The sequence below is a fragment of the Schistocerca americana genome, chromosome 4, assembly GCF_021461395.2.
Source record: "Schistocerca americana isolate TAMUIC-IGC-003095 chromosome 4, iqSchAmer2.1, whole genome shotgun sequence".
Lineage (NCBI taxonomy): Eukaryota > Metazoa > Arthropoda > Insecta > Orthoptera > Acrididae > Schistocerca > Schistocerca americana.
The window spans coordinates 207,690,114-207,712,052 of NC_060122.1; the positions used below are offsets into that span (position 1 = coordinate 207,690,114).

General features: G+C 42.0%; 1 protein-coding gene across 1 annotated transcript in view; it reads right to left on the reverse strand.

The window, feature by feature from the left end:
- The window catches only part of LOC124613042 (glutamate receptor 1-like), a 1,340,173-nt gene that overhangs the window by 212,324 nt on the left and 1,105,910 nt on the right, over window positions 1-21,939 (reverse strand). Inside the window, exon 11 of the mRNA XM_047141610.1 lies at window positions 13,822-13,942. Within this exon, the coding sequence (XP_046997566.1) occupies window positions 13,822-13,942 (121 nt within the window). The remainder of the gene's footprint in view (window positions 1-13,821; window positions 13,943-21,939) is intronic.

Below are 21,939 nucleotides of genomic sequence, written 5' to 3' on the forward strand. Positions count from 1 at the left end.
GTTCGATTTGAACCCACTACGCCTAACGTGATTCAGGAGCAACGATGTGGGTGTAATGATTTTCTGTTTCCATCGGAATGCTTGATATTGGCGAGTCCCTTGCTTCTCACCATTGAGGGGCTCACTTGCAGTGATACTTGCATCTCAAATTTACCGTATTACAATGTTTGTGGTTTGCATTCTGTCGTTAACCACGAAGCGGCCAGTGCGGGATTTACAGCGGATGGATGGAAATACATAATGAAATCAGCCACTCTCATGGTGGGGTTCGAGGGCGTCACCGAAATGAAGCATTCCAGTGGTTTTGACACCGATCACACTCAACCCCGGAGGGAACAGAGAAACACGTTAGCATACAAGCACTTTATTTGCCATAAATGTCGGCTTTTCGAAATATTTTTTGTATTGTACTATAGCATTTGCAACACTTAAGTAACGTTTGAACATCAGTACCAATCATAAAACGCAAAGGTTCACATTTACACTGCAAATGACAGGAAGCATCGAATGCGTCGGGTCTTAATTGCAAAAACAGGTACACTTGACATTTGTCGATTACGGTGCCATCTAGCACGAATGGGAAACAATGATTTGAGTAAACAGTACGTCTTTTAGGTGTAGAATCCGAATGTGCTATAGAAATTGAATGTTCGCACTTGAAAATATAAAGCTGACTCCGCCCACGGAGGACGGGTGTTTAAGAGATGGCCAGTTCTAGCACAAACAGGTCCCCAGTGCTAATATTAACTTTTCACCGAGAATATTTTTTTTACGTAACATGCGTTGTCTTCGAGATATTTAGTTGTCTCAAGTAAAAACAAATTCCCTATATATTTGCCACACTTCAAAAATGAGGGTGATTGTATTGATAAACGGCATAACACCAGTATTTGTTATTTAAATATAATATTCACAGTAACAAAGATTTTTCTTGCTTGTTGACAAACACTTCTAAATGCTACTAAAGCAGAAAAAACGTCGAACAATTTTTGTTTAAATGGAAAATATTTGTACCATTAAGAACAGTAATAACGTAAATCCAGTTGTTAAGTATTGTGATGTTTGCAAAATTATTTATGATCTGTATCTATTTGGGACACTATTCGCCATATTCGTCAAACGATTTGCAGACAATATGTGTCATTCGTCTGTCAACAGACTTTACAGGTTCCCAATGGATTGGCGTGGTTGCACCTTTTAAAAATGACGTCTCTAAGAAAATCCTACATGTATTCTGATAGAAATAATATAAAGAAGTAAATAACTCCACTCCTACGATACCCTCACATTCCAGACACTCAGGAATGAGGGCATTATGTGGGGAAGGCAGAACGTCAGGGTCAACCGTGATCAAGTTGGTATACTTCACGTCCTCCCTCATCCTTCTCCGATAATAGGCTGTGCCGATTCTTCACTGATCATCATACTAACCCGATTATAATTCATTTTTTGTGAAAATTATCATGTTATAGTAAGTCTGAGTTACAGTAAGGTCTGTCAGTAAAAAATCATCCTCACTCCTACTGGGGTCAATTATGCTATTTACAGCATACCTAAAATCTTCTGCGGCAGTGAAATATCAGGTATGGCACATATTCCTGAACATACTGTACATGACGTAGGATGCAATGGTCGTGGAATCTAGCGAAATCACGGGTGTCTGAAGCGTCAGCATGATCTGAAACCATTTGCGTGAGCTCATTCTTTTATGTCACTCATGTTCAGAAATAACATAAAACTTTGAATGACTAGAGATAGGACTTTCATTTTCTCAGGACACGTACATTAGTATATTCAGCAGAAATGATTAACATTTCAGTCTCATTGGTTCAGCATGTTTCCTGTTGTCTAGTAGGCGCAGAATCCGCCATGGGCCCTGACAACTTGTTCCGTACGTGATGGCATCAACGCGTATAAGGCGCGAATGGCGCCCTGTGATATAGCCATCCACGCCGCATTCACCTGGTTCCAAAGTTGATCTTTGGTGGTTGGCACTGGGTCACAGCGCTGCCCCAGTCGTCTCACCATATCCCACACATTTTCAATTGGCGACACGTGTGGTGATCCGGGTGGCCAGGGTAAAAGGCTGACACCCTGTGACACCAAGAAGGCACGTGTTCGTGCAGCAACATGTGGTAGTACATTGTCTTGCTGAAAAATGGTGTCCGAGGCGTTATCCAGAAAAGGGAAGTCATTCACTGGTCACAGTGCCCTGGACACGCACCAGATGTGATTTGTGGTTGTACCCAATAGTACCGTGCCGCACCATAAAGCAATGAGTTGGCACTGTATGTCTTGTGCAAATGCAGCCACTGTGATGCCACTCCCCCTGTCCACGATGAGCCAAAATGCAGCCATCCTTTTCAAACAAGCAGAACCTGGATACGTTCGAAAACACTACCTGATGCCATTCCTGTCCCCAGTGACGTCGTTCCGTACACCTTTTTTCTGTACATTCGTCAAAGGTTGGCATGTATCCCATGCCGTAATAAACTGCAATGGGCTCTGACTCCTGATAGTGCACGATGTGTTACACTATTCCACTGTTATGCGGAGCCGAGGAAAGCTCAGATCTGTCCTGCAATGCCATTCGGATGAGGTGTCGATCTTCTCGGGGGACGGGCTGGCTGGTGCGACCTGACCCATCTCGTCTTGTTCTAGGCCTTTCATGAACCATTCGGCAGACACTCGTTACACTGTCGAAACACATCGTCCCACATGAGCAGCAATTTCCGATGGCTGCAGCACACTTTCCCATGCGGCAATAATGCGCCCTCTTTCAAACTCACTGATTGGACGGTACGGTTCTCGCATACGTCTACGAGGCATCCTGCACGTCTGCTCAAGTCACACTGATCCATTTCCTTCGGTTTGTATCGAAAACGAGAGCTGCAGGCACGTTTTACCGGCAGGTGGTGTTGCGCTGCGATATCAGCGTTGACCTTGAACCCGCAAGCCAACATGGTTCAAATACTAATTTCTGCAGAACATATTAATGTACACGTCCTGCGAATATGAACATCCTATTTCTAGTCGTTCAATGTGTTCTGTTTTTTTTCTGAACATGAGTGTATAAACACACTGCCTCTTTCCACGCTATGTTTTACACAACATCTAAATGGCACGAACAACTGCTTCTGTGGCTGCAATAGCTTTCTACAGCCGTGAAATCACTCTTCTATCTGTTCAGTTTCATACCTATTTGAGGTGGAACTGTAAACCAACTCCAGCCTATCATACGCTGGTTCGGTGCCATAATGAGCCCGAAGGTACCTTTTAGCCGTCAATGGAAGTACATGCAGTAAGAAACAATTTCGTACTTCAGACGAGTGCTGCCGTGTTTGAGTTTCCCTACATCGCTCACTACTGAATGACTGCGACAGTTTTCTCAGGTAAGTTAGCTTCCTTAGCCCTGTTTTTCTGTTCACACTAGCAAATACCGACGTGACGATACCCACTCATTCGGAAATGCAAGTATCACTGTCGCTTTTGTACTGACGCTGTTTATACACAATATTTCAATTAAAACTAGCCCTAAGGTGTTGATAGATGTAATCATTTAAGAGCACGAGACGACTAAGAGTACGTGAATGTTTGGCTAAAGCTTTTATCCCGAAAATACGATTTACATTTTTTTTCTTTTCCACGTACGTTTCATCACGGAAAAGTTGGCAGACTGCCACAGGCAGACAAATTTACAGTTACATCACTTGTCTCGGAAATTATGCTTTTGTCACGCAAGTTAACAACTCTTATGTTCTGTTGAATAGGAGACACTATGTGGCGTTCTCTTTCTAAGGAAACTCAGTGGTTCCCTCCTAGGGTGGTGGGTGCTGATTTGAATGTGTTTATATCTGAGCTAAAGACGGCGACCTGGATCGAGTTCGAGATCAAGTAGCATTCTTTCGCCATGGTTTCAAGACTGTTCTCCACCACCTTCTCCATAACAGTAGCTAATATATTTGCTTTCGAGCGCAAAAAAAACAATGTCTAATTCAGTTTCGAGCACGTATTAACCGCTACACCATCAGCTGATACAACACTTCAGTTCACCGCTTCTAGCCGATTTTTTGTGCCGAACACCACAATGTTAGGCAGTATCACCTTTACTTGATAAGTTACTCAACGTCTACTTGAACGCTAACATATTCCTCTAACATAAGAGACTGACTTCAAAGGCAGAAGAAAGGGAAGGATGAAGTCACAGCTGCCATTCTACAAGTAGAGAGTACAAGCGACTGTAAATATTGTGGAGAGTAATTACTGCCTGAAAGCTTTATGTTATGCACTTATAATGAAACTCTCGTCTTGACCACAAAATATTAATTTTATTTCTTCTTTGCGCGTTTGGCATTTCACCACTGTCAGAGGAACAGAACACCATTGATACAAAGTAGGGGGTCCAACTTAATCTTACTAAGCATAAGTGCAAGCTGACTTACGCTTAACAAGAATAAGTTGTTCAGTTGTACACGACATTTCGTGTCAGCAGTGTTCTGTTTCCTTGAGAACGGCAATATGCTGATATACGTAAGGAAGAAACAAAATAAATAATTTTTGGCCAGGGCGAGAGTTTCATTCTAATTATTACTGCTTTTCAAAATTTGCCCATGTAGAATTCTTGAAATCATTATTTGGTCAAACGGCCTTATATGACATATGTTGTTTGTATTGTACATCTTGTGTTCCTAACCGATTCGAGTTCTTTAAAATATTAGTGAAGTGTGTATGTTCTTTTTTTACCTCTGTATTTTGCTTTTTCTCTCTGTTAACGTTATCTATCTTGGAACGTAATGACTTAGTGTGTACGGATGTAACGTAATGTGTTATGTAAAAATTAATAGTATTATTTATTGTGTAATTTTATTTCTATATATGTATGTAATTTCACTGTAATTTTAGGAGCTTCCGCCCGTTAGGAAAGTTAACATCTGTGAGCGATGTTACGAAGAGACAGTTGAGGAGCGATGGTACCTTATGTGCAGCGGCAACTGTGAGTGGAGTTGAATACCACGAACAAAATGGATGGTTGTCATTACCGGCAATAAACTGTGTATTGTCTGGTAGGGTATGAAGTATCACAGTTTACATGAGGGCCGTGTTTCTGAAGAGATTAATTTTGGTGATGTGCAAACAAATGGGCGGTCTGCGCAACAGGGTCGACATTCGACCAGCCGTACACGGCTGCTTCTGAAAATTAATGTTCTTAAAGTTAAATTAACCCGACTAGCTCCGTTCCGTTACGTCTACAGAAAGAGGGAAAGTTTATTATGATGAAATTTGATTTACTAGCGATCAACGAGATAACGGAGCGTAAGCACCAGAGATATTACAGCAGTCGTCTCAGGTAAGAAGTTGCAGCACACGCTTCTCTACAATCACATTGTCTACTGTTGATTGACATTTCGTTGCTGCGGGATGTCAGTACGAACTCTCTTCGATAAATATTATTAAATTGCGTTACACAGTTTCCACTCAGTTTTCGATTTACGTTCTAACAGTTCTCTTCTAATAACACCTCAAATTAAAATTACATTCTGTACTGCAAAATGCTATTTCAAATGCCACCACTTTACTTGGGGTTGTCCCATAACAACGCGCGTTGACAGATCGGTTTATGCTGAAGGCAATAGTTTCCTATTAGTTATTTTGTTAATTAGTGGCTGTTTCAAAGCCACAGTTTAGCTAAATATATTTTGAAGACACTGGCGATAAAGATTATATTATTTTGCTCTCTTAAAAATGTAAATACAGGTTATAGCAGATAATACTCTTGAATCAACAGAGGCATTTATAGTCCGTTAACAACGACTTGAATTTAAAACCGTTTACAGGCACATTATTTAAAGCTAGGCCATCACTCATTGCTAGGTGCTAATATTAATGTTACTCAGTCAGGATCATTTCCTTGTTTGCTGATCGCTCTGCTTAATAAATAATGTTTCTCAACGAGGTTATTTTGAATACTAAGAGAACACAGATGCTAACAGTAATAAGCCAATAAGCATCATATTTGCTATTTTTGTGAAAGACATTTTCGTATAACAAAACTGCGCTGTCTACCCATATATCCACCTTCATTAGAAGACAGTAATCGAAGTTATTTATTATGACAGCAGCAGTTAGACAAATAATACTTGTGCCTATTTTATCTGTTTAAGTGTTCACCTATATGTATATATTTTGTATGTGACTGAAGTGTACTTGTGTTCCGTATCTGCGATCTCAGTCAATCTTTGTTAGACATAGATTCTACCTAACAGAAAATGCCAGAGACATAATCGTTTTGGATAGAAACAGTCTGCTTAGGGGTTGGACTAAATGTACAGCGATGTGTTGCTTTAATCACAACAGTTTACGAGGTGTTTTGGTGAACGCTTTGCTACAGAACCTTTACGTGTTATGTGCAGTAATGCACTTTCAAAATTGAAAAGCTAATTGTCAGGATGGGGGAAAAGTATCAACGGCGTACCTGCTTGCAAGACAATGTGAAAATCCTTATACGGCACTTACTGTATCTGACTGACCGTCCCTTCAACTTTTCATAAAACAGTCTTAACCGAACAGTAGTGGCAATAGGAGTCAAAGTAAAGAAGAAGTTAGCACGTTTTAAGTCCGTCATCTTCTTCCATCAGCAAGACTTGATAAGTAGTTGGAACACTGGAGATGTACTCTAGAATATGCTGCACTAGGAATGTAGTATATGCGTACCTTTACGGATGCACTAGACATTACCATAATTCTTCCAACAAGCTTGTCAGTCTTTGCTAGTCTTACTAATTACTTTACATGGGGCGGCCAATTTTAGAACAGTTCGTCGAAACAGGCAGTACCGACGTCAAAAGAGATTGTAGAATTGACCTTCTGTATAGCGTTAATTTAAGGAAAAATTGTTGAGAAATGATTTAGCTACAGTCCGCCTTCTAGGAGTGTTAATCCTACAAGGCCAACAGGTGAACTGTTTTGATTGGAAGGTATGAAAAGAGGTACTTGTGTTAGTAAACATCTGAGGACTGGTCGTCGGTCTTACTCCGCTTCAGAGTGTGGAAGACTCTTTCTGGAAACAGCCTAAGAAACACATTCCGGAAACATCTCTTTCTGTTTTCGCAAAAAATTCCCAAGCAACTGAGCGTTTCGGCATTTTGATCCAGGCGGCAAACAGAAAGCTCATTCTCTATAGCGTGAACACACTATTAATAAACACGGACGAAGAACTGAACTAAAAGCTACTGCAAATATCGGAACGATAGTACAAGTATTACTGGCGACAGGGTGCTACATGTGTACGAACTTGGTTACACTGTTACGGATTGTTTACAATATTGCTTTGCGATTGGCTTAACTTCCAAAGTTGAGTACCAATGTACCAATCTGAGTAGTATTTATTCATACCCATGAAATATTACTCAAACTACTTTCCACAGATTATGAAATGTAAACAGCATTGTATGCACTGGACAGAGCGACGGGGTGCAGTGATTAGTAAACTGGTCTATCCAGATTTAGGTTTACCGCGATTTCCCTAAATCGCTTCAGGCAAATGCCCGGATGATTCCTTTGAAAAGGACACGGAGCGATTTCCTTATCCGTCTTTGACACATTCCGAGCTTGTGCTCCGTCTTTTATAACTTCAATATCAAAGGGGCGTTAAACCCAATCTTCGTTCCATCCCTTTGTACGTATGTACCCGGTGATGTAATTTTATGTAAAAAATAATACCTCTGACACAAATAAATTGACGAATAAGAGTTTACGAGTTAGATTCAAATGATTTTTAATTTGTGAACATTATCACACATTTTCTATAAAACTGAATCCAAACTGTAGCTAAAACGAGGGCAGGTTCCTTTTTTTCTTCATAAACACTTAAGGCAGCCATTACACTCGCCATTGCTCCTCAGCTAGGGCTACAAACGTTCAGATTTCTCAGGATTGGTCCTAAATGATCTTTACAACTTTGATCACGTATATTTCAGAAATGGGAATAAGTGGAGAATGCAGTTTGCGGCATAATGTTCACGCATACCTAAAGCTATTTTTTTTCTTTATTTTCCCACGCTACCTATTGACTGGCCATCCCCCAGAAATTGGGACTCTGTGGAATTTTTGGTACAGATCAAATCTGGAACCCCGCTCCTGCGAAGACCCGTTACACTTTTTTCTTTAGGCGGGACCCGCAGGAATTGTATGCTCTCATCAGAGGAGCAACAGCACACATTAATGGGGACATGCTAAACTGGACATGGAACTGGAATATCGCTTATGTATCTTGTGTGCTAAAGATGGCGTGCACATTTAAGGTGACCATACTTCCGTCCTCCTCCCCTTCCTTTTCGTGCCGGTCATGATTTTTCTAGTTTTGTCTCGAATTTTTTTAAAGTCATTCAGGGGAGTAATTTGTCCCGGACCTAACAATTATGAAACAAGTTATCCCGAATTAAATGTTCTTTTCACATATGTCTGTATGCTGGTACTGAAAGGGTATTGTCCAAAACAAGTAACGTGTGGGGCAGTGACAAAGCACAGTTTATTCTAGAAACTACGAGGGCAGTGTTAGTGGCTAGAGTGAGTTATGATGAAACTTGAGCTGAATGTTTTCATATGTTGTTGGAGAATACAGACATGCTGAAGAAAACTTACAGCACTGGTAAATACTGTATGTCTGCTCGCATTCCTTCAGCTTAGGAGATAGTAATAAGAAATAAGTTAATGTAGTTTTTGTAACACATTAAAGCGATATTTTACATTTATTACATTTAATTAAGACTTGCTTTTGCAATATCAGAATTTTGTAATGTGTCCCGAATTTGGGAAAAGAAAATATGCTCACCTGAACACAATGAAATCTGTTAAGCGGTTACTAGAACCGTAGGTGTGTATGAAATGTATGCCGCAAACCGCACATTTCTATCTCATTTGGGGGAGGGGGGGGGGGGGAGGAAATCACGGGGCGCCCCGCTAACACCCCTCCCCCCCACCCCTTGCGGCGCCGCATTGCCACCCACAACGTCCCCTCCAATCATCGTGCACGCTATTCGTTCGTTTCTTTCGTCAGTCGACTCGACTGAATCGAGTTATCCAGTAGTTGTACTTTCCTATTTAGCACGCTCGTCCGCGTCATCGTATTTTATACGTTTCTGTCTGGGACATAGATAGCTAGCTAACACATTCCTACGAGGAAAGTCTCGGCCATTCTAGTGATCTCGACGTGTTATTCTGTCTTGCATTTGTTCCAGCAAAGTCGCGAATATTCTACTGTTTTCTTGCACAGAGAACCTTCGATACGAAGCATTATAAATACGGAATATCCGCCGAATATGACTTGATTATTTTTTATTACGGTAAAAGTGAGGGTTGCGAAAGATATCTTTAGCGCTCCCTCCTTGAGGTTTTTCTGTATTCGCCACTGATTCGACGCCGCCTCGCCTGCCAGACAGCTAGATATTCTAACCGTCATTTGCCTTCTAGTCACTGAGCTGCGTTAAAACTGACTTTCTTTACGTTCATATATCTTACTGCAGATGAGCACAACGTTTGAGCGTAAACGTCTCTGTAATGTGCTTTCACAAATCCGATTTATTCTCGTGTGTAATTTATATCTGCTGATAGGTAGGAGGCGCGCATTCGCTGGCGTCGTCAGCAAGATATGGAACATTCCCCGCAATACATCGTGACCACCGGTCAACTTACCGTCAACGGACTGTATGCGTCCGGGAAAATAATCTGATTTGATGTCCGGGGTTTTTGAAGTCGGCAATGTTAATGACGGGAGGCCTAATTCAGCTATACTTCAGCATAATTAGTTACGCGTTAATGGCACCTGGAACAATTTATTCCACAACAGTATATAATCAGTTTTAAACGACGAAAAGAAAAAGTACTCCATTCAGGACATTATTGAATGAACATATATAATTCTTATTTTAAGTTTGGCATACCCACTAAGATATGTCTTCACTTACCCAAGAGGTTGGGCTACCCTCTGGCGGTATAATGTGCACTGCTTATAAAATCTTCTGCAGGCTGGTTTGACTCAGAAGAATAAATGGAGAGCTGAGTCTGTTGAAAAGCTTAAAACTGGCTTCGGTTGAAAGAATGAATATATGGTTCAACCGACACTTGAAAAGAAAGAACGAATAATGCTGTCCAACGAATAATGCTGTCAATATACGATGCTACAACAGTGCAGAATGTTTCACTCGGTTGCTCCAACAGACTGATTTAACTCGAAAAAATAAATGAATAACTTTCCGACCGACATCTAAAATAACAACCAGCTGACTCGATTGTTTTCATTGGGTAACTCCCACAAAGTAGTTTCACTCGGAAGAATGAATGAATAGTTCAACCGATATGGGAAACTACAACTGAATAAGTCGATTGTTTTCTAACAACCGAAAGAACCCATTGTTTCCATTCGGTTGTTCCCGTTATCAATGATGCTGTGAGGGCGGGTCGTGAGATGTGCCTGGGTATGTCAGTGGGTGAAAGAATGCCTCATGAAAGAGAAGGGTTTCACTTTCTATACCTGGTCTGGCGTACAAGTTTATTATGGCCGTAAGTTTAACTACTATTTCTGCTCTGGATGCACCGTTACTTTCAGTTGGTGATGACAGTAAACACTCTAGCAGTCGTCACAGCATTATCCTGCTGAAATGTATGGTTTCGCAGGGATCGAATGAAGGGTAGAGCCACGGGTCGTAACACATCTGAAATGTAACGTCCACTGTTCACCATCACGCCGGGTGATACCCCAGTATGGCGATGACGAATACACGCTTCCAACGTGTGTTCACCGCGATGTCGCCAAACACGGATGCGACCATCATGATGCCGTAAACAGAACCCGGATTCATAAAAAAAAAATGACGTTTTGCCATTCGTGCACCCAGGTTCGTCGTTGAGTACACCATCGCAGGCGTTCCTGACTGTGATACAGCGTGAAGGGTAACCTCAGCCATGGTCTCCGAACTGATAGTCCATGCTGCGGCAAACGTCGTCGTGCAGATGGTTGTTGTCTTGCAAACGTCCCCATCTGTTGACTCAGGGATCTAGACGTGGCTGCACGATCCGTTACATCCATGCGGATAAGATGCCTGTCATCTCGAGTGCCAGTGATACGAGGCCGTTGGGATCCAGCACGGTGTTCCGTATTATCCTGCTGAACCCACCGACTCCATATTCTGCTAACAGTCATTGGGTGTCGACCAACGCGAGCGACAATGTCGCGATACGATAATCCGCAATCGCGATAGGCTGCAATCCGACCTTTATCAAAGTCGGAAACGTGATGGTACGCATTTCTCCTCCTTACACGAGACATCACAACAACGTTTCACCGGGCAACGCCGGTCAGCTGCTGTTTGTGTATGAGAAATCGGTTGGAAACTTTTCTCATGTCAGGACGTTGTAGATGTCGCCATCCTTGTGTGAATGCTCTGAAAAGCTAATCATTTGCATATCACAGCATCTTCTTCCTGTCGGTTAAATTTCGCGTCTGTAGCACGTCATCTTCGTGGTGTAGCAATTTTAGTGGCCGGTAGTGTATATTGTACAGTATCTATAAAGAAGAGTCACTAGACAATTCAGGTAATTTTAGAATAACATATGTTTAAAATGGAGAGTGACTGAATACTCCAGTTTTATTTCCAACTTTGTTGTAAGGGGAGCCGGAGGTGCCTATGCTGCCCATGTTAAAATCACTAAGTTTGTGGAACATTTATGGATAAACTGCCAAATAGAAAAATTTGAATTTTTTTTTACATATAGAGTGGTTTAGTATTGCAGTTATGACAGAGGGATTTTGGAGTATCTTTTCTAGTTTCCTTCCAATTATTTTTTTTATTAATGACCCAATTTTTTTTTACAAATAATTACTTTATAATTAAACTGAAATGAAACTACTGAACATATTGCCAAATGGTTGTGTTACAATGTACGTTTGACAACTGGGAGTGCTGTATAAAAATTTCATCTCTCTAGCTTGAGTGGATTTTGAGAAAATGTTCCTTATATTCGAAAAATTCTAATTTACGGGAAATGGCTATCAAAGTTTCTCAATACATTCCTGCACTATAGGATGGATTATCAGGGTCTTCTTGTTCATCCTTCAAAAGCTTCCTCTTCTCTCTTCTTTTCTGGCCTGTTGTTCCATCATACTTCATATGCCTTTCTCTTCGTTCTGCTCCTCTTTTCCTTTCTCTGTCAATATTTCTTAGTGCTCGTACAGTGTTCACCCCAGCTGTAAATCCTAATGCCTTCAGAACTTCACACTTCGCACTGTTCCCTTGGTTGTAGGTTGCTATTGCATCATAAATGCCAAAGTGCAGTGTTTTTATGCTTACAAACACCATTTTAGGAATCACTTTCCAAATCAAATTGTTTACGCTCTCATTATGATTCTGCGTCTTTCCGTGTAGACATTTGTGTAACAATTCTGGCTGTGCTAAGTCATGAAAAATTGGTTTTACTGTATTTATGACAGCTGCTGGAAAACCATGTTTGTGATCATAGTCCTTTGTTGCATTATATTTGCACCAGGAATCTTTTAGGCACAGGCTGTGTTGAGGGTATTCATTGGAAGAGGCAGTATGAAGGAACAATGCCGACACTGCTTTTCGCATGCCACTAACATTACTAGTATTTTGCCTTATAGCATACCCATAGTATCTCTGTAGACGTTCAATCGCCTCATCAGTAAGCCTGCCTCTCCCTCCTTTTGTCTTTCCATCACTGAGCTTACTTGAACCCAAAGTTTGTTTGAGCCTTCGAAGCTGTGCACCCATACGCTTTTGCACATGCCCAATGCATTCCAACTTTTCAACTACAGATTCATTTCCATATGGTTTCAGTTCCTCTATAGTCTTGAAACCTTTGGAGTCACCATCCCCAAGGTAGTATTTGTACCTAACGTTGTATCTGGGAACTGAACGTTCAAAAATTTGTTTCACTCCATCCACTTCCATTGCTCCACTTGATCCACTAAAATTTGCCTCACAGCTTCCACTGCGCTATCCTTTGATTTTATTTTTGCACCTACAATGTTTTGATAATATTGCAACATCTATCACTTTTGTACTATCACCGCAAGTAGCAGTTACAACCCCATTCAGGGATTTATGACTCCTCTTTTGCCAGGAATCATCTAATCCCACTACCAAATCCCTCTTAGCGCTTCATTTGTCACAGAAAACAATGTAGCCAACCCTTGCACACTCGCTGTATGCGTAACATAAGGCGCTGTATGCGTAACAGGCCGAGAAAATCCCAAGCAGTTCGCCTGGAAGTCACGAGAGGGTGTTAGATGCATTCAGCGGCCGCCCATTTCCTCTGCGTGCGTGGGGGAAAATGGTAATAACTCCACTTCTGGGGCGAGTAGAGCAATAATTCAAAGTTTACATTAAAGAGGAATGTTCCAATTAATTTTCGGTAGCAAAAAAAAAAAAATCGTAATTTTTTGGGTTTGACCACCTCCGGTTCCCCTTAATTTTGTCTGAATATGCCATTTCAAAATGGTTCAAATGGCTCCGAGCACTATGCGACTAAACCTGTGAAGTCATCAGTCGCCTAGAACTTAGAACTACTTAAACCTAACTAACCTAAGGACATGACACACATCCATGCCCGAGGCAGGATTCGAACCTGCGACCGTAGCGGTCCCTCGGCTCCAGTGAATATGCCATTTGCTATTGCTCCTACTTTTCTTTAGAAGCTGAAAAGAGACACAATGTATAGAGTAGATGCACACTGCAGATCGAGCCTCTTTGGATGAGATATGCTTGGGAGACAGTTGTTGCCGCAGAGCGCAGGGCGAGCACTCACAGTTGATGCCGATCCTGCGGGCGATGAGGTCGGCCAGGTCCTTGCAGTAGCCCTCGAAGCGCTCGTTGCCCCTGAGCGTCTCGCCCGGCATCGCCTTCCGCATCATGATGTACGGCTCCTCCTGTCGACACGGAACACTGCTCAGAGTCGGCGGTGGTAACCGACACACCAGTGGACTATTGCCATCTTAGCTAATATAGGACCACACAATACAAACTCCAAGTTGGAATATTAGAAGTATAAGGAAATGATAGATTGCTACTTACCGAAAAGATGATACGCAGAGTTACAGATGTTGAACTGCAGGCATCTTTACGGTAAGTAGAACTCCATCTTTCCCTTACACTGTTTGTAGTATATCAGATTAACATTTGGCACTGCTACAGGCTTTAGTGCCAATATAACCTGAATGTCTTTATTTTCAACAACGCGTGACTGGCACTCCCTACGTATTCCTGTCCTCCTAGTTTGCACACAATCTGCACCCCCTCGAAAATTCTCTTAGAGAGTGAAGAACCTATGTGAACATCACTAACATCGACAGCAAGTCAAAACTGACTCATTTAGTTTAAATAAGACAAAATTACTCAACTACATAGAGTTTATAATACCGTACTTTGACGTGGCGGACTATATACATACGTTTCGTCATTTAAATTCAATAAATAGCCAAACTGAAATGAGGTACCCATTTATGGTTTTTCCCCTAGCCTCTCGTATACTGATCAGTTCCGGATTTGCTATACTTCCCACAAAACTGATGTGAACTGCGGGACCGTATTATCCCTGACAGCCACCCTTCGAAGTCTTATTGATAAAGGAAGTAAATTGGCTGTATGTGTCCGCGATCATTGTAAATATTTAGTGAATAAAACTGTCTAGATCGCTTAATAAATTTTATTTATTACACCCTTTTGGCTACTTCCTTCATCAGAAATCAGCAATTAAAATTAAAGTAACATAACGAGGGACAGGCGTTTCTTATTGCAAGAAGACGAAAAACTAAAAGTTATAGAATATTAAGAATCGTTAACTTACAAAAAACTTACCACTTGCAAAATAAATTTCACTGTCATTATTATGAAGGTATGCCTAACCGCGGTGTGAAATTACTACCTCGCTCAAAAAATTATAGAAAGATTTAAGTTCGGCGGACAGGTGACGCCAGTGCGGAGGAGGTTTATCTTCAAATTTTATTAATATTATTTGTTTCTCACCGTTTACATTCATAAAAAGGCAGACACTCTTTCAATTACCAACATACAAACTGTAAAACATGATTTAAATAAGTATAGATGCTTACTTATAAAATTATCGGTTACAGATGACGGTAATAAGTTTATGTGGATTTCACGTAGTTTTGACGAGTACTTGTTGAATATACTGCACAATAGTATCCAAGCAACAGTCGTATTAACTATAGTATTATATACAGTTCCCATGTACATAATATTGCATTATAAAATTATTACTCATTGTTATAACTACACTTGTCTGATAAATGGAAAAAAAGCCCTTATAACCTAAAATTCTGCCAAACATTGTACTGTAATGTGAAGACTTGTAAAACAGATTATAAAACAGAAAACTACCTTATTTTTAATTAAAATAAAAAACTTGTACTCTGCCCAACATGTAGCAACTCACTCGGCAAGCCTTACACCTTCACATTGCCCACTCCTATCGTAAAGAAGATTTCGCCACCTTACCCAGCGGTCCTCAGAATCCTTCCTGCTTTAACTGAATAACAGTCTTCCTATCTGTAACACAAATCTTCCCCTCTATTCCCCCTGCAAAACAATTTATTCTTGAATCATCTTTTCCATTATTTACATCATCTCTATCATTTCCATCCCACATCTTTTCCAAAACGGTCTCCCATAACAGCCGCCCTCACCTATAGCCCTCTTCTTTCTCCAATCAAAGTAATATATAATTCATCCATCCCTATTCCCAACTAGTCTCATGTCATGAGCCACCTTTATCACCGTCAGCAATGGAAAATATGAGTATTACTCATAGACCAACAGCTGTCATCAAGTATTTTCAGAATATCTAAAAGTATTTCATAAATGTTTTGACTTCTAAACTAAATGTATTTTAAATCTTACTGGCTAAAGAGCGGATGTAAGTGCTGCCACACTGTATATTTTGATCACATAGTGTTTGTGTTAAATAAAGGCCGATAGAAGAGGAAAAAATGAATTAAATTAATAAAGAATAAATGAAACTGTTCGCATTACTAAGGAACTATTTGTTCCAATGTATAAGTATGAAAACGATCTTCCACTGTGTACTATTCCCTTAACTGTGATTATTTTCAGCAAAATCAAGTACATGAGGCAGTGTGCTATCAGCTTGCCAAATACATGTCCTTTCGTTCCATCAGGGGAACAAATCAGTTAGGACCCTGCGCAACCCCGCGATGAACGACGTGCAGAAATGTTTTGATCAGTGCTAGGCACTAATGTAGTTGAAGGTGGACTCAAGTCGGCGCTGCTTTGAAGACAGTCGCCATTAACTGAGTATATTCCGTAAGTGCCTTTTTGGGCAACGTTAGACTTTTTACATCTGTGTCTTTCCGGCTGAACTAGACAGCACGCTGTCCATGGTAAACTCTAATTCACTACCACTGAGAAGGTCGATTTTGTTGAAACTTATCAGAGCATAAGGCCAACACCATGCACTAATACACAGCTAAAATAAGTTCTTTCGCACTGCAAATCACATTTTTACTTTCGTGACTGCGAAACTACATACGACAAACCTCCTTCCGAGAATCCGTCATTAGAACCACCATCTTCCAAGACCAGTTCCATTTTATGAGCACACGTTATCCTCTAGAAATGTGGAGTAAATAAAGTGGCCTGATCCTAAACTCTGAGCACCCAGTGACTATTACAGTCAAGGTAATATCCAATAACTGCCTATAGCATACGAAAACCGAAAGTCATGCTTCTTGCTTGGACAGACCAGACTATATGTACACTACTGGCCATTGAAATTGCTACACCACGAAGATGACGTGCTACAGACGCGAAATTCAACCGACAGGAAGAAAGTGCTGTCATATGCAAATGATTAGCTTTTCAGAGCATTCACACAAGGTTGGCGACGGTGGCGACACCTACAACGTGCTGACATCAGGAAAGTTTCCAACCGATTTTTCATACACAAACAGCAGTTGACCGGCGTTGCCTAGTGAAACGTTGTTGGGATACCTCGTGTAAGGAGGAGAAATGCGTACCATCACGTTTCCGACTTTGACAAAGGTCGGACTGTAGCCTATCGCGATTGCGGTTTATCGTATCGCGACATTGTTGCTCCCGTTGGTCGAGATCCAATGGCTGTTAGCAGATTATGGAATCGGTGGGTTCAGGAGGGTAATACGGAACGACATGCTGGATCCCAACGGCCTCGTATCACTAGCAATCGAGATGGCAGGCATCTTATCCGCATGGCTGTAACGGATCTGCAGCCACGTCTCGATCCCTGAGTCAACAGATGGGGTCGTTTGCAAGACACCAACGATATGCACGAACAGCTCGACATTTGCAGCAGCATGGACTATCAGCCTTGACGCTGCATCACAGACAGGAGCGCCTACGATGGTGTACTCAATGGCGAACCTGGCTGCACGAATGGCAAAACGTCATTTTTTCGGATGAATCCAGGTTCTGTTTACAGCAGCATGATGGTCGCATCCGTGTTTGGCGACATCGCGGTGAACGCACATTGGAAGCGTGTATTCGCCATCGCCATACTGGCGTATCACCCGGCGTGATGGTATGGGGTGCCATTGGTTACACGTCTCGGTAACCTCTTGTTCATATTGACGGCACTTTGAACAGTGGACGATACATTTCAGATGTGTTACGACCCGTGGCTCTACCCTTCATTCGATCCCTGCGCAACCCTACATTTCAGCAGGATAATGCAATCGCCGCAAGTTGCAGGTCCTGTACGGGCCTTTCTGGATACAGAAAATGTTCGACTGCTGCCTTGGCCAGCACATTCTCCAGATCTCTCACCAATTGAAAACGTCTGGTCAATGGTGTCCGAGCAATTGGATCGTCACAGTACGCTAGTCACTACTCTTGATGAACTGTGGTATCGTGTTGAAGCTGCATGGTATCGTGTTGAAGCTGCATGGGCAGCTGTACCTGCTCACGCCATCCAAGCTCTGTTTGACTCAATGCCCAGGCGCATCAAGGCCGTTATTACGGCCAGAGGTGGTTGTTCTCGGTATTGATGTCTCAGGATCTATGCACCCAAATTGCGTGAAAATGTAACCACATGTCAGTTCTAGTATAATATATTTGTCCAATGAATACCCGTTTATCATCTGCATTTCTTCTTGGTGTAGCAATTTTAATGGCCAGTAGTTTTGGTTGGTTGGTTTTTGGGGAAGAGACCAAACAGCGAGGTCATCGGTCTCATCGGATTAGGGAACGACAGGGAAGGAAGTCGGCCGTGCCCTTTCAGAGGAACCATCCCGGCATTTGCCTGGAGCGATTTACGGAAATCACGGAAAACCGAAATCAGGATTGAACCGGCGCCCTTCCGAATGCCAGTCCAGTGTGCTAACCACTGCGCCACCTCGCTCGGTGCCAGTAGTGTAATTAAATTCAGGGTAGTATAGGGAATAAATTAGTTATCACGTATATTGCTATTTACCTCACTGAAAATATAAAAGAGGTAGAGTGAGGTAAGTTTGAGAAGAGATGACCAATATTTATGTAATAATATCAAACTGAATCATTTTCATATGAGATATGAAGAGGTCTTCGGAAGAAAGTACTAACCCTGAATTAGGAAAGATTAGACTGTTCACACTATCTGTTGTACATTCGAATGCACCAGTTGCTGGTGACAGCTAATCCGACATGTGTCAGAAGAAAGCGCTGTCTTCTAGATATATTGTTTTATCTTACAGTATTTACGTTCTTGTTTTGGAACCAAGCAGATAATATGCAGTAACTCAAAATATGTTCTCCTGGGTTAGCACATTCTTTCGCCGACCCCTTCATATCTGAGGACAAATAGAGGACTTTCTAATAGAAAATAAAGACAACGACTTGAAACATAAGACATATCTTGCAAAACGAAGGGTAGAAGTTGTAAATTGTTTAGAATTTCGTCTGTAGTGATTCATGTTCGTGAGTGTGTTGCAAACAGCAAGGTAATACGATTCGATGAAGACACTGGTAGACAGCAACAAGGAAATATCAGTAACTTGATCTCATATTTTAAGGAGGAAGAAAAAGCGCGCATTCAAGACATCAGGCCCAGAAATAGTTGCCGAGCGAATTTTTGAGTCATTATTCAGATAGTACGCAGTTAAGACCTTCTGAATGTATAGCTTCTGATCTTCTGCAGTCAACATTTGTTTGTTACTTACTCCGCTCCACTGTGGTCGCGTAATTCCTATAGCCGCGTAATTCCCGAGCGCGAGATACTGTACAGAGATGTGACAACCGGAGAACCCTATTCGCGTGACGCTAAATGACATGTTCCAAAACATGTCATTTACTCACAAAATAGTAAGTAAAACGAGTACGTTACATCTCTACGTTATGCACATACACGCATGTTGTTGTTGTTGTTGCTACATATACGCCTCAAAATAATAATGAATAAGCATAAACAACTGCAGAACTATCAAATGAAGTTAATTAATTTTAATCATGCTAATAACGTTGAGGAATGTTGCAGCTCCTGTAATTGTAGGTACTTCACTTTAACAGTGCCAGCTATATACACTGCTGGCCACCGTAAATGCAACACCAAGAAAGACAAGAGGTAGCACAACAAAATTTATTTTGTAGATAACATGATGACCAAGTATCAAATGATTACGTTTACAGACGTCTGTGAAATGTGGTTCCTGCCAGAATGAGTAGCCAGAGTAGCCGCCATTGTTGGAGATCACCGCTGCCACACGTCTCGGCATTGAGTCAAAGAGACGTTGGATGTGTTCCTGGGGTACAGCAGCCCAAGCAGCTTCCACACATTGCCAAAGATCATCTGGTGTGGCAGCTAGGGATGTAATCTGGGTCACTCGTTGAGCAACCATGGACCACATGTTTTCTATCGGCGAAAGATCCGGAGAGCGAGCCGGCCAGGGAAGCACTTATTGACGAAGAACCTTTGGACAATGCGTGCCACGTGTGGTCGCGCATTATCGTGTTGAAATATGGCTGTAGCCGAGCCCTGAAGGTAAGGAAGGACAACTGGCTCCAGCACCTCGGATATATAGCGCCGGCTATTTAAAGCGCCGGCAATGCGTACTAGAGGCGTGCGAGAGTAATATCCAATACCGCCCCATACCATAATACCCAGTGCAAGACCAGTGTGGCGGTGCATAATGCAGCTGTCCAGCATCCTCTCTCCACGGTGTCTCCACACTCGAATCCGACCATCGTGGTGCTGCAGACAGAATCGTGCCTCGTCAGTAAAGACAACGTCATTCCATTCTGCCGTCCACATCCGTCTGTCATCACACGATTGGCGACGGAGACGTCTGTGGTTCTGCGTCAATGATAGACGAAGCAATGGACGTCTTGCGGACAGACCACTCTGCTGTAAACGGCGTCGAATGGTACGCGCAGACACTGGATGATGCGTTACAGACGCAATGTGCTGTGCTATGGTTCGGGATGTCACTGAGCGATCCGTCACTGCCATGTGCACAATTTGCCTATCAGTACGTGCAGAGGTGCACCGAGGTGAATGCGATCGACCACGTCGGTCCGTCGTACCCTCCTGCATCCAACGGTCACATATCCGCATTACAGTTGTTTGGTTTCGTCCAACACGACTAGCGATTTCTCTGTATGATAATCCACAATCTCGGTAAGCCACTATCCTTCCTCTGTCGAACTCGGATACTTGATCAAACGATGTTCGCTGTTGTCTACGAGGCATAACTGATCGTCTTGTGAAACAACCACAAGGTAAACACACGTGCCGAACGTACACTCGTCGAAATCGCCAAGCCTTAAATGGCGCTATGAGGTGGCGCCACAGGCGCGCGTGATGTGCGTCTGCGCTGAAATTCTAATCTGCATATCTCATCGCTGCAAACCCAAGGTGTAAATTTCACTTGATTCGGATGCTTCCTTCAGGGTGTTGCATTTACGGTGGCCAGCAGTGTAGTTTAGAGAATATAATGTACAACAATGCTGTTAATAATCGAACAGCGCTACGTTACTGCTTTAATAACGCACCCATTTATAGTCCAATCATTTGTGCGGAATCGATTTCTGAGGCTCATATCTTGCTGCCGTGCTCTTTTCTTCTTAAAGCATGTGATCGAGTTGATGATATTTCCTTGTAATAGGGGGAGACGTTTTCCTTCCTTTAGTTACATTTAAATATAAAATATTTCTGATGATGAGTCACACTGAGTTATATCTACGTTGGCTGACGGTTTTGTTTCTCGTTTATGTGTTTGCTACTCGGTATGTATTAATGACGTGAAAAATAAAGGTACTAACCGTGTCAGTTCCTTTCGTTGCTATTAAGTACGTGAAATAAATAATGTTTTTCGAAAAGAACACACCGAACGTGGTTGTGTAAGAGCACAACAGCGTGTTAGGATTGACTATATGTTCTTAGCCCAAAGACACAATAAAGAATGGGTATTTTCGTTTAAAATTTCTTTTACATCCGTCAAGATTAATCAGACGTCTTGGAACACATGTCATTGTTCGGCTCACACGAAACTCTGTTGCGAAAGTAAATCATGGGTCTCCCGGTTGTTCAGTGAGGGGGTTGTTGTAGTAATGAGGCCACTAGCAGAGATAACGGTTTTATTCGGTGCACCGTTTGGTAGAACACGTAAATTCTCTCGGAGGCTAATACCGCGACGGTAGTGACGCTGATGGCTCAGCTTGTTCGTTTTCTTTTTTGCCGTGTTTTCTAGAAAATACGAAACAGCCATACATGCAAGAACGCCGAGCTCCGGCAGTGAGTTAAGGCTAGTTTCCAGGGAGAGTGCCACAAGGCAAAGACTATTTTATGCTTCCGCTCAAATAAATCCCAAGGGGACGTCCCTCCATTAAACGCAGATACCAGCCGACGGAGGGCTCCATTCAAGTCAGAATCAGCTTCTGT